General features: G+C 40.1%; 1 protein-coding gene across 1 annotated transcript in view; it reads right to left on the reverse strand.

Annotated features, from left to right (window-relative positions):
- The window catches only part of LOC139204373 (tight junction protein ZO-2-like), a 72,499-nt gene that overhangs the window by 17,650 nt on the left and 41,464 nt on the right, over window positions 1–13,385 (reverse strand). The window contains exons 6-12 of the mRNA XM_070834390.1: window positions 12,756–12,859; window positions 11,738–11,891; window positions 5,269–5,374; window positions 4,927–5,045; window positions 4,687–4,750; window positions 3,067–3,217; window positions 2,803–2,911 (exon numbers count right to left, since the gene is read on the reverse strand). Of these exons, the coding sequence (XP_070690491.1) occupies window positions 2,803–2,911; window positions 3,067–3,217; window positions 4,687–4,750; window positions 4,927–5,045; window positions 5,269–5,374; window positions 11,738–11,891; window positions 12,756–12,859 (807 nt within the window). The remainder of the gene's footprint in view (window positions 1–2,802; window positions 2,912–3,066; window positions 3,218–4,686; window positions 4,751–4,926; window positions 5,046–5,268; window positions 5,375–11,737; window positions 11,892–12,755; window positions 12,860–13,385) is intronic.

Genomic DNA, 13,385 nt, shown 5'->3' on the forward strand with positions numbered 1-13,385 from the left:
ACAGGCTGCCCCGGGCTCCTGTGAGGCTTCCTGATTTGATATGTGTGGTCCGACAAAGCACTGACCCAAAAGGACCAACTGAGGCAACAGTCATACTGGCCACAATACACCGCTGCCAAGGCTGGTTGGCTGCACACATGAAGCTTCTTACACACTGGACTCACATTCAGTCTACTTGAATCACTCACTCACACTGATAACATGCATAAAGTTCTCCTTCTACAAACTTCTTCTCGGTGAGTGTTTCTCACAAAAAAGGAAAAAAAAAGGTCTAAACAAACATAAAAGTTTTAATGATTGGCTAAAAGGTACTTTGACAAAGCAGTCTTTATTGAAAAAACAGGTTATTGTGAGTGTCCATCATGTTTTATCGTGGAACAGGATTGGGATGCACCGGGCTACTGTGGTAACTCACAAAATAGGGTTTCACTATTAAAAATTAAAGGTATAGGTTGAGATTTTCTATAATATGCTTAGACATTTTGTCGAAGAGAATTGAATTGATACCACTCTACGCAGTGAGTTAGCTTCGGTAAAAATTGGGGGAACAAGCCAGCCTGGCTCTGTCTAAAGATAACAGAATCCACCTACCAGCACCTGGTATCATTCGTTCCATTTTGTTTGTTTAATGTGTTCAAAAACTACACTAACGTTTAAAATCCACATGTTGTGGTTAAACTGGCGGTTTATGGCAGACTATGTCATTACCACAAAGTGACTGGCCAAGAACTGGTTCATACGCATCTTACATATTTTGCAGTAAACTACTTTTGTTTTGGTTTACTCAAGTCTATTTAATCACTTGTGGTGTGCCCCAGGGTTTTGTCCCACTTTGTTTACAGTGTATCTGCTTCTATTTGGGCAGATAATTAGTCGTTTTAAAGGTATATCTAATCACTGCTCTGCAAATAATATTCATTTGCACATGTTCTTAGACCCTCAGAACACTGCATTGCAGAGCAAGTCATTTTACAGGTGCCAGTCTAAATTAAGTTAAGTTCCTTAACTCAAGCTTACACTAAAGGAAGGAGTTCAAACTCAGGTTGTGGCTGCGATGCTATGGAACTTTTTTTTCTTTTATATACTCATATATTGCGTCTATATCACGTGCTTTGCATTTGTCTTTTATTGTGAGGCACTTTGTAATGTCTGTTCTACAAATGTGCTGTAAACTTTACTTATTGTGCATAAGAACTTCTTCATGAGGTGCCACCTCTTTTAATTTAGTGATGCGTAAAGCTTTGCTTAAGACATAACATAACTTTGAATTCATGAACAGCTGTTGCAGATGGCTGCTGAACAAGTACATGCATTTGTCTTACTGCACTCGTGAGGACCTTTGAGGGATAGAACATGTTCTTGAATTGTAAATCTAATACAAAAAGAGGCTTACAGTCACCATCTGACCTTTCTAGTCTCAACAACAACCATTCTTAAGCAAGGACCTGCCACCTCTCTCTGATAACCTTAAATGTCCTCTCAACAGTGCTGGGCAGTGAAGAGTCACAGTTTCCGGGTCAGCGCTCTGCTTCAGTGTGTGATGTATTTTGCTTTATAATTTATTTTTTTTCAATAAAAAGGCCCAAATCCTTTTTACTCAGAGCTGCACGCTAAAGGGCCGATGTGCTCATTACGTAATACAGTTTATGTTGCTCTCTCTCACCCGATGAGTTCTTGAGCAGATCTGTGTGGGTGCATTTTTCCATGTGTGTCACGGTTGGCTGAATCAAAACTAGCCCGATCTGGTCTAAAAGCCTTGGGGGACCAAGCTGGTACCTCCCTCATTAAATGGAAACATCAGAGAGAGAGAAAATGGGGAGGGGGGTGACCATGGTCCTGAGGTGGAGTGTGACAGCTGGCAGAGCGCTGTGGTGAAGCACACTGTGTTCAGGGATAGTCGACATTGACTGACATAACTATAACTAAAATTGTTTGACTAATCATTGTAGCATTTCTAGCCACAGCCTGAGCCGGTACTTCATTTTTCAGTAGTGAGGGAGTGTGCTGTGACTAGAAATGCTGGATATTTGTGGAATACCCAGAATGCAGTGTGCTCTATCACAGTGCATGTATGTTGACCTTTGCTGTTAAAAAGCCCAAAAAGACTTCCCTGCTCTGTCTCTGGCTCTCAGCTCCATGTCCATTAGTTCCTTCAACAGATGTCATTTTTTAAAACACTGACCACAGATATGTAGTTTCATTTGAAAAACACCCAGTAATTTCATAAAACAACTGGACACTATAGTTTTTATCAAATGTTAATCAAACAGTGCTTTTGTTAGGGACTATTTTCAGTAGCAGACTGGTGTTGTAGTGAGAGTTTGGGGCAGCAGCGGTGTGTGTGAGTCAAAATAAACTACAGTGTGTAGTTTATTTTAGCATAGCACTATTTGCCAGCAGATGGGTTAAAATTGTAAAAATATACATTTGGTTCTAAGGGAGATACTACAAATAAAAAAGCTCCTAGTTGGGTAGTAAACTTTACTGCAGTTCATAAAATTATTAAATTATGAGATATCTTGTAAGCAATATGCAGTTTGGCATTTTGGCCTGAAAAGGTAAAAGAAGAGAGGAAGATTTAATAATAATTAGTTTACAGGACTGTGATATTTTTTGAGGAGAAATGGAAAACTTCCAAAAAAATGTTGGAACTGGATGTCAGACTGTTTCTTTTATCGATAAACACAAGTGGTATTGGTCATGTGGAATGTGTTTTTGATATACCTTTATGTTTTTATACCTTTTATCAAAGAAATTGTAGAAATTGTGTGTCTTTGTGTGCTTCGGGAGGGAATGTTTTACCATCAGGTTTGCTCTGGGCCAGGATGGTGACCACTTCCCCTTTAGGAATCTCCAACAGGAAGAGCACTGCTTCCTCTCTCACTACACCTTGAAAATCAACATTGTTCACCTTCAAGACACAAACAAAGGACACAATAATAACCGCTATTTGCTAATCAGATCATATATAACACATATAAACTCATAATCACACTGTAATTTGAACTATGGATCCTCTAAAATGATTTTTGTCTTTGAAAAGGAAATAAGCTCTGGGATGGCTACCTTTAGGATTTGGTCTCCGATGCGCAGGCCCTCCTCCTCAGCAGGACTGCCCTCTTGAACACTAGCAATGAAGATCCCAACATCATTTCCTCCTGCCAGCCTCAGCCCGACACTGTCCCCCTTCTGGAAATTCACCATCACTGTGTTTGGCCTGCAGGTTGAACAGCGGGGACACATGCTTCCATTAGCAATGTGGGCCGGGTTTACTGACATGAGAGTATGTATGACTCAGTATATGTAAGACCTAATTCTTCAACTTAAACTTGTGTCTTGTTTGGACACATCCATCCTTCTGTCAGATGATGGTTAAAACCAGCAACTGTGGCGCCCAAAACCCCTTTTGCGTTTCCAGTGCCCAACATCTGTTGGGTTGGGCTGTTATTGGGCTGGTGTGGTGTAGCCTGAACCCAGAATTAGTCCTCCTGGGGAGGCTCTCTCTGTATGCTTGGGTTTTTTTTTAAAAATGTAATTCATTTTGTTTTGTAAATGAATCATTTAATTTAAGTGAATTAAGTGTTTGCCGAGGCCCGTTGAGCCAGTAATGATAGTATACAAAAAAACAGCATCAAGCCATTTTCTGCGTACTGAGTACTTTTAGATTTAAGTCCTTTGAGTACTCATATATCTGTACTTTTACTTAAGTAAGATTTTGAGTGCAGGACCTGTAACAAAGCATCTTTATATTGTGATATTATTTGTAAAGGCTTTGAATACTTGAAATGCTGAAATAGCAAAGTATATAACTTCAAACACATTTACAGTTACTAGTCCTATCAAATTGCAATTACCTTAGTGTGCTCTGTATATATTAGTAGTCAGATGCTGTACCAGTGTCTTGGTCAAAGACAGAACACAGCTGCTGCTGGGAACAGTAATGATTTGACCTTCATACTGGGAACATGTGTATATCTGCTGTTGACTTCAGGATACTGTAGGTCATATCATTATGTCAACTGGAGGTTGAAACCCACCTGACTGTATTGCAATTCAATCCCTACTGATCTAGGGACCAATTTTAAACACACCAATAAACATACTGCAATAGATCAATGTTTTTTTTTTTTATATTGCAGTGATTCAACTGAAGCCAGTTTTTGCAGCACATGCTGTCCTAAAGCCCCAGGGTCAGGCTCAAGCCATATACAGTAATTATTCTTTCATCTGCATTCAGATACCATATATTATTACAGGCTTCCCAGTTCCCACGTGGTAGAATGCAAGAGCTTCAAACTTCAAATTTGGTGTTAAAGTTAGGCTCCGTATTGTCCACTAACTCCTGATAATTGGCACCATGTCAGGCATTGTCCCTTATAGACACTGTAGACATCATGTACATTCAGAGGAGCTGGGGATCAAATCTCCAACCCCTGCAATCAGCAAAACATGGTGATCCCTCTTCAACAAATGAATACAGACAGTTGTGGATGAGATTGATAATAATTATGTCGTTGATGTTTGGGTAAATTTACCTTCAATGATACATCAAACTTATTCAAGCTAAATCTTGAGGAAAAAAACGAGTGTTTATGTTAAAAATCTATCTCTGTCTTCTGTTGACCGTGAGATGAGCTCCTGCAACTAACCAAAGAGAACTGTGAAGAGAGAAAAAGAGAAACTTGCCCATAGATTTTTTCATCTTCTGGACTTGGTCGGAGGAGAATCTTGGGCGTGGCTGTTACAGCGGCTGTAGATGAGGAAATCAGGAAGAGTGCTTTTAACATCTTCAATCGTTTCATTCAAAGACTCTCAAAGCAATGCGGTGCCTTATATCTAGTCAAATAACCTATATGTAAGTCATGCTTTTGCGTCTTGTGTGTATTAACGTGGTGGACTGAGGTACATGGTGTGGTAAGCAATAACCTGAAGGCTCCTCAACGTGCAGTGTGTCCTTGTCCACCTCAGCTGAGGCCTGAGGCTCTTCAGGGACTCTGAATGGAGAGGCCATGGCTGACATCTTGGCTGTACTCATGGGTTCTTCCCTGTCACACACACAAACACAGGACGAGAGAGTCTAAAGGGACTGGTCTGAGTATGCTATATACAATTTAGTAAAGCAATAGAGACTAATAGAACAGCTAGTCAGATCATTTCATTCAGTGCTTATCAGAGTTTTTTTAAAGTTTGAGTTTCACGTCAATCGAAAGTCAGGACTTTCTAACTTTCAACTCATCCACCCACTCATCTAGCCTCCATCCATCCTACCTGGGGTTGTCTCTTTCATTAGAAGAGTGGGAGGACAGGTCAGACTGGCGGGACCTCCTCTCCTCTGGGGGAGAATAGGAATGGTATGACTCCATCTCTGATATGTCTGACAGACAAACAGACAGACATCTCAGTTAGACCCACATGCAGGCATTCCTCTGTCCAGACTGCATGCTGCCACCACCATCACCACCACCAACAGCCTCAGGAAGACCCAACACCAGCTCATTACAGCATAGAACAGAATGAAGACATTATTAGGTCTTTGTCAGAATTATGAGGACAAACTCTGGTGCCACAACTCTGTACTCAAAATAAAAGCAGTTATTATCAAGAAGTCAGTCTGCTCAGCCAGAACGCACTCTAATGCTCATGCTTTATCGGGGCGGCTGTGGATCAGCGGTAAAGTGGGTCGTCCCTCAATCAGAAGGTCGGGGGTTCGATCCCCAGCTCCTATGGGTCAACATGTCCATCCTTGGGCAAGACACTGAACCCCAACTGGCTCCCGAAGCAGCTTCAGTGTGTGAATGAGTACAAAAAATTCTAAATTACATCCCCCCTGTATGAATGATGGGTGAATGAGGATGTCATGTAAAGCGCTTTGAGTAGTTGAAATAACTAGAAATGCCCCAAACATGCATGAGGAATTCGGGCAAACTTCTAAACATGGCAGGCAGGGTCTGAACTTCTCTCTTAAACTCAACAATGAACACTATGGAGGACAGACTGTCCAAAAGTGGGAGCTGCTATCCCCATTTGTACGATTCAGAGAAAGACACTGAAATGCTTCAATAAATCCATAAAGAAACTTCTGGAATGCTAGTATGAGGGCAGCTCTGGTCTCATGAGAGTATCCATACTGCTTTAAAACCCAGAAACAAGCTCGTCCAAAGTGCTTACACACAGCCCTGCTCCCGACAGAGACCACCTGGCTCTCACTCAGTCCCAGTGATGAGCATGGTTGGCAGAATCTTTTGATTTGGCTGCTTTTATCTGTCAGAGTGTGGCACTCGGCACAATGCTTTGAAGAGAAGGAAGGAGGCTGAAGCTTTAACAGAAGTCTATCCACCAGAAACGAGAGAGAAACATCTGAGGGCTCAGATGTCAGAGGACAAGACAGGGAACCACATAAAAGAGAGCGAATACAAAAGTGTTGAGAAGTCTTTCCCCCGAAAAACCACATGCCATGACAAACCCGTTTGACAGCCAACAACTCTGTCACTTCTGACAGGATTGTCACATTCCTTCATGGCTGTCAGCAGACCGGCTTTACCCTTTAATTTAAAAACAATCGGAGGTCAGAGAGGCACAGCTGTGTTTTACCAGGTACTATCTAGTACGTGTCAATTAGTTTGATTAGGGTTAGAGACATATTCTGCATGCAGGGCTGTAACCAGAAGGGATGGAGTTTGAAAAGTGACACACTGAAATGGAAGAAAGAGAGAGAGAGACACACGCAGTGTAAGATCGAGGATGAGAGAGGCAGACAGAAAGGAAAAAGGGAAATATGAGGGTACTGTGTCAAACCTGATATGGGCAAGTGTTGGCCATATTTGTCAGAAAAAAACATCGATGATTTACATTTGCATCACATTCCAAATGTGGACTGTTTGTTCATGTGAAAGACTCAGAAATGGAGCGATCACATGACAAGAACCAGTCGACACTGACTTATCTTTATCGGGCAGGGTCTAGGGATGGCGATGTCGGCTGGTCTATCCATCTGTGGGCCACTCAAACACTCACGTCCGCAGCAAGCTATCCTCACAACTACAGCACAGATGGGGTGTTCCTGGTCTCCCCTAGCACCACCATTAGGACAACATGGATTCTTTTTCCTCACATTCTTCTGGAAATCAATTTCAATCTCTATATGTATGTCAAAATAAACACGTGGTGGAACAGAGACAGACAGATGCCCATGGTGGTCCATGTTGGTATGGTTAGGGGTTTGTGGAGGATTATTAAAATATATTTGAAATGTAGTTTTCATCACTAAATCAGATTTCACATGTAGGGACATCATCAATCAGCCTGTGGCATCTTGTTCATTTGTTATTGGTGTAAGTAACAACAGCATCCAACCTGTGCACTGCAATCATGGTTGAAGAAGACAGAAAAGTCTCCTTGTGTACAAGAAATACAATAATGTAACTAGCAGACTGCTGTGCAATTTGTTGAGTACGTTCATGCTGCTCAGGGAACCAAGTCTTCTTGTTCCTGCTAAAAACCCGCAATGTAGGGCAAAGAATAACTACATCTTCAGTGTGTTGTTTGTTTCATATGTGTGGGCTGTAATTACCATGCATCTGCTAATGGAGCTTTATATTTTTAATCTTGTTTTATGTATGTGTGCACAGCAGAAGAAACAGCCAGCCTGTGTGGATATCGGTGCTTTTACTTCACGGCCTTTCTGTACAGATTCCCTACTGACTGAATGCTTTACATGTTAGTCAGTGTAGTGGTGAGAGTCTGTGGACATCCTAACTACACACAGTCAGCTGCTCCACTTCCTCCTGCATCCTAAACAGCATGTGTAAGTTACAGCTGCACTACATTTGTTTGGTTCACAGCACAGTCGCTTAACTAACGTGATTTCTGATCTTTTTTCAGTTTTTAGTCATTTGGATGAACTGACTGTAAATGCATACTTCCTAGGAAAATTAGAGACTGAACTGACATTAAACATATTGCCTTTAGAGTAATTAGGGACAGTTAAATTCTGTGTTCTCCTCATCTTATCCTTGTGTAGATCCTCCTTCATATTAACACAGAAATGCGAGAAAAAAAAAACAAACCCACACACACATTTTCACAAAGCTACCATAAGGTGTAGTTGTGATGCAGAAGCAACTCTGAGGACTAATCCATGGCAATCTAATCTAGCACGCTGTGGGAATAGCTGTGGGGATGATGACTTGGAGATTTACTTCGAGAGTTAATATCTTTTCATGGCCAAAAAAACTGGAGATTTTGGCACGGCAAGAGTCAAGAGCCAAATGGGTCAGCAACTGTCTGGAGAACTGCACATCCTGAATATTACCACATGTAGGTAAAGTCAGACACATGGATAGCCACCTGTGAAACAACATCCTATTCTCATACTTTCTCCAGGTTCTGCCAAATGCTGACATTTTTAGTTTGACCATTAACGTTTATATAGTTGAGGCCAAAAACACTAACATAAAAAAACACTTTGGGATTTTCATGACATCACAGATTTTTGTTTTCATGTTCAATATGATGACTCATACTACTGTCAGAAAATTGCTTAACTGAAGTCCCCTTAGAATTTCTTATTCTGATCTATTATGGACTGGATAGTAGAGCTGCACAGAAAGTGCCATGCTTTTGTTTAGAATGGACAGAGGTGATAAAAGTTACCTTTCTGCATGTTTCTCAGTCCACCATGGTCTGTAAACTGACAGTTCACTAATCATCACTAATGTGCAAATGACTGCAGTAACAAAACCTTCTGTCAAGGGAGTCTACGTAAGGTTAGCTCACGGAGCTTTCAAGACAGTTTATGCAACTGTTGAATGAAGAAATACCTCATTTATTCTCTCGCAGATGAAAGGCTGGACTCCTAAGCAATAAAATCAGCCCCCTTGTTTAATTCAAAACACTCAGGGGTTTTAGCTGCTACAGCTTTACTCGGTATGACCGATAGCATACAGTGGCTATGTGGCTACAGTTCTCTCCATTTGTGCTAGTGGTGATGAATTTGTCCTTCTTTAAATTACAGGCAAGCATACTAGTCAACAAATACAGAGGAAAAGATTTCTTATTATAAATGAGCAGATATTGGGTTTAAAGTTGGAAAAACGTCTGCGTCTAAAAGTGCACAAACAGTACACAACAATCACATCAGTGCTCAGTTCTTAAAAGCTGAAATTAGTGGAAACTTAATGCGTTTCGCAGAACCTTATTCCCGTTTTCTGTAGCTAGATCCAAATGACTATGTTCTTCCCTCGAAACATCCAAAGAAACTGTTAAATTAAGTATTAAAACCTTAAAATGGAGACTAACAATCTAACACCATTTGGAAACAGGACAGCAACTCCCCTAGCACAGTTCTATATATATATATATAAGGTGAGTATAGATGTGTCTTTTGCTGCTTTGACCCTTTTAGTTCATAGCATTAGAGTGAGCACTATTCCAAACAACAGATTTGCAAAGCCCCACACAGATGCTAACAAGCCCAGCCAGCAGCGCCATCTGTATAGACCAGTGTTTCCCAGTCCCTGTCCTGGGGGGCCCACTGCCCTGCATCTTTTCAATATTTCCCTGTTCTAGCACACCTGATGGGCCACCGTGCCTCCACTAGGACTAGGAAACACGGGTATAAACTATCTCCAGGCTCCAGCTATCAGTATTTATAGTGACCCCGTCAGTGCAGTGACGTGTGAGCGTGACATGAGGATGTTTGTGAGAATGCAGCAGCAGGAGAAGTGATGGAAATTCAGATATACCACCTGGACAGACAACGGCGAGGTGCTACACTGTTAGGACAAATAATTAATATGTTATTACACTGAAAATTCAACACACATCTTACCCAATTCATGAGCCACGCTTTGTCATGCAACATTCTGTATTCACAAAAATAAATCATCACCCTTTGACTGCAACAAGAATCAAACATCTGACATGATTAAAAAATGAAGTACATTCACCTGAGGACGGTTTACAGGTTTCTTCCACTGGCATTATTCAACTTCTATACTTAATGAATCACACAATTCAAAGTACATAGTGATTAAAATGTGTTTATTTATTCAGGAAAATGAATCACGTATTAAAAAGTTAAAAGATTTAGAGCAGTATAAAGAGAAGTGCAAAAGGTGTGAAAGCTTTACAACTTAGTCTGGTTGTGTCACAGCCGTTTTACAGTTTAGAGAAAGGCAACAGATTGTTACACATGCTGTGTCTTGGGTGGTCCTTCATCTAAAAGTATGACATATTATCTGGAAGAGAAAACACAGACAGAGATTGCACTTTTGAGCGATTACAGGGATCGCTTCTGCTTGTTAAGAGCACTTTCAAATCAATATGATCACTTCAATTTCTAGTCAGATTTCAAGACAAGGGGCTGGAAGCTTTTCCTCAAATTATTTCAGCCCACAGCCAGGTCCTGGTTAAACCAGACCTGCAGCTGACTGCTCTCTCTTTTTTGAGTCATGCAGAGTAGCGGAGCAGCTGCAAGCAGAAACTCAAGACTGCTTAGTTTCAGAGGGTATCTTTAGCCGCTTCGATATTTTTAAACTTTGTATAAGTGTATGGAAACATGATTGTAACTATATGTCTCTAGGAAACAGTTGAAATAATGCCACTGGACATTTTGATTAGATATTGCCATTAATTACGCTGTGTTTTATGGAGGCTCAAGTGTGTCACAAGGAATAAAAGTGTTTTATTAGTCATTTACAATTCATTAAGTATGGCATTAAAATTCCACTATTTGATTTGTATTGTATAAATAAGGAAGTCATAATAAACTAATCATGAATATGGTACATACTATTCCAATTTCATTATTTTGCCTTCATACATTTATTTATGAATGGCCTTTGGACATATTAGTTAATTTCTTTTCTTCAGTGTGTTTCTGGGATCTGACTTGCAGTACAGGTAGCAAGTGGTAGCACGCGATTTACATTTTAACTCTGGGACTCTGCATAGAAGGAATAAAGCTGAGATGAAAATGAGATGAGATGAATCATTTTGCTGGCGATAATAACAGGAACTCAGCAAAAACTAAGACAAATCAGCATAGTAGTGTTTTAATATTGATAATCTTATCTTATCTATATATAATTGATCATTGGCATATCTAATTATCATTTTATTACCACTTTGTGAATTACTATTAACAGCATAATTTGAATGATTTAAATGAACACTATTGCAACTTTCTCAATTAAGGAATAAATTCAATTTACCTAATGACCTTTAAAAACTGTTCTGGTGGCACACTTCAACCCCCAAAGCTTGGAGATGATCTGATTCTATTTCTTTCTTCATCTGTCAATTTCATATTAAAAGAGGACCGAAAACAGCTGTCCATATGAGCACCAGATACAATGTAGCACAGCATGTTATCTCTTAAAAATTAGTCACCAATCCTAACTCTAATCTCAGCCTTTAATCAACTTGCAACCTACATCAAACTTTGGTAAAAAAAAAAAATCTTTAACCACAGCATAGTGTTTCCCACAGCCAGTAATAGTACAAGTATAAGGAGATATGCATTATTAAAATATTTGATACTAAAAATATATGACACTAAATAAAATAGTAATGGTCACAAATAGACCAGTGCAGAGTACCACATCAAGTAAACGTCAGCCTGTGGGAGACACTGTTCACAGCAATCCTGTCTACAGCACAGGATAACCACTCAAAACCTCCCTGTGGTATAACAATAACCCTGTTGCTCAGGCCATGCATGCATTTAGAGACTCACCGTCATTATCAGAGTCAGAGTCTGCGAGGGGGGGGATGCGGACGAGGATCTGTCGGCGGTCTCTCTGGACCACCAGCTGCAACTTCCCTCTCGACTTCTCTATCAGCTTCCCAGCATCATGCAGAGAGAGGTTCTCCGTCACTGTCCCATTGATCTACACACACACACACACACACACACACACACACAGACACACACGATGAAAATGTTGATCTCACTGTCTTTTTTTGTTTGTTATACATTTAAACTGTAAAAAATAATCATGTTAATAAAACAAAATAAGATAAATGTGTGTTTGTTATTGCATTTTGCAAACATATTCAGTATATCCAGTATCCATGTCCAGTTAATTTAAGATACAAAGCATCTTTCTCTGAATTAAGTAAGGTTGTTATGTGAGATTTATTGTCCATTTGTAATTAGAATCCAACAATAAGAGCAGACATACAACCATGTTAGCCTGACAAATCGTTTTTCCAGACAAGGAAAAATATTTATTGTTTTCAAATATATGAACACTAAGTACTAAATTAGTATTATTGCCATTATGAGTTCTTATTTAGAACTTATTTATTATATTATTTATGCTTGCATGGGTTTTCTCTGGGTACTCCAGTCTCCTCCCACAGTCCAAAGACATGCAGTATGGGTAACTGGTGAGTCCAGACATGGCCGTAGGTGTGAATGTGAGTGTTGAGTGTCAGTCCAGGGAGTTCCCCCGCCTCTGACCCAATGTCAGCTCGGATGGAATGGATGAAAATTATTATGTGCAACAAATGCTAGATCAGTGGTTCCCAGTCTTTTTGGACTGTCAGCCCTTAAATCAAGTCAAAGTTACAGGTTATGGCCTTGGTTTTTTAGAAAAGAAAAGAAAAAATAAGCATTACTTCTTTAAATATCTACTGATTCCTCCTATGTATCTTAGGAACCTCAGCTCGGGAGCCACTGTGCTTGATGACTTACCTGGGATGTGATGGATTTGAGTGTGTGACTGCACTGTGAATAAATGTGTGTGCACCTTGAGAATGATGTCTCCCTCCTGCAGGTTCCCATCCTTGGCAGCCAGGCCTGTGCTGGTCATCTGTTTGATGAAGATCTGACTCCCCAGACGTAGACCATACTCTGTAAAAACATACAACATGCCCGAGTTACTGCAGACCCCCGATGGAAGTGAGTAGATATATCATAGGTTAAACAAAAACAAATCAGTTAACAAAGCAGAATGAAGGGAGAACAGTAAACGACAGACAAATTAGTCATAATTGAGGAAAAACCACGCTGGGGATGGTGAGGAAGAGATAGCCAATGTCACTTGTGACAAAAATTGTACTCACACTATTAGAGTACAATTTTTACTTAAGACTGAAGTGTGTGGGACATTTTTTTGGATTCAAACATGATCAATACAATCATAAGCCGACTGTATGCAAGCAATGTTTAGCAGTTGATGAAATGTTTCAGTCTGAACCAAAATGTCAACCTGCTGGTGGCACTAAAGGAAAAGTCAGAGGTCACCAAAGTCATTGAAATGTAACCTTAGTGAACCATGAATGTGTATACAAAAGTTCATAGTAAGCCATCAACAGTTCTTGAGACATTTTAAACTGTACCAAAGAGGTGGACATCTCTACAAAATACGTTACGATGA

This window comes from Pempheris klunzingeri, chromosome 7 (genome assembly GCF_042242105.1).
Source record: "Pempheris klunzingeri isolate RE-2024b chromosome 7, fPemKlu1.hap1, whole genome shotgun sequence".
Taxonomy (NCBI): domain Eukaryota; kingdom Metazoa; phylum Chordata; class Actinopteri; order Acropomatiformes; family Pempheridae; genus Pempheris; species Pempheris klunzingeri.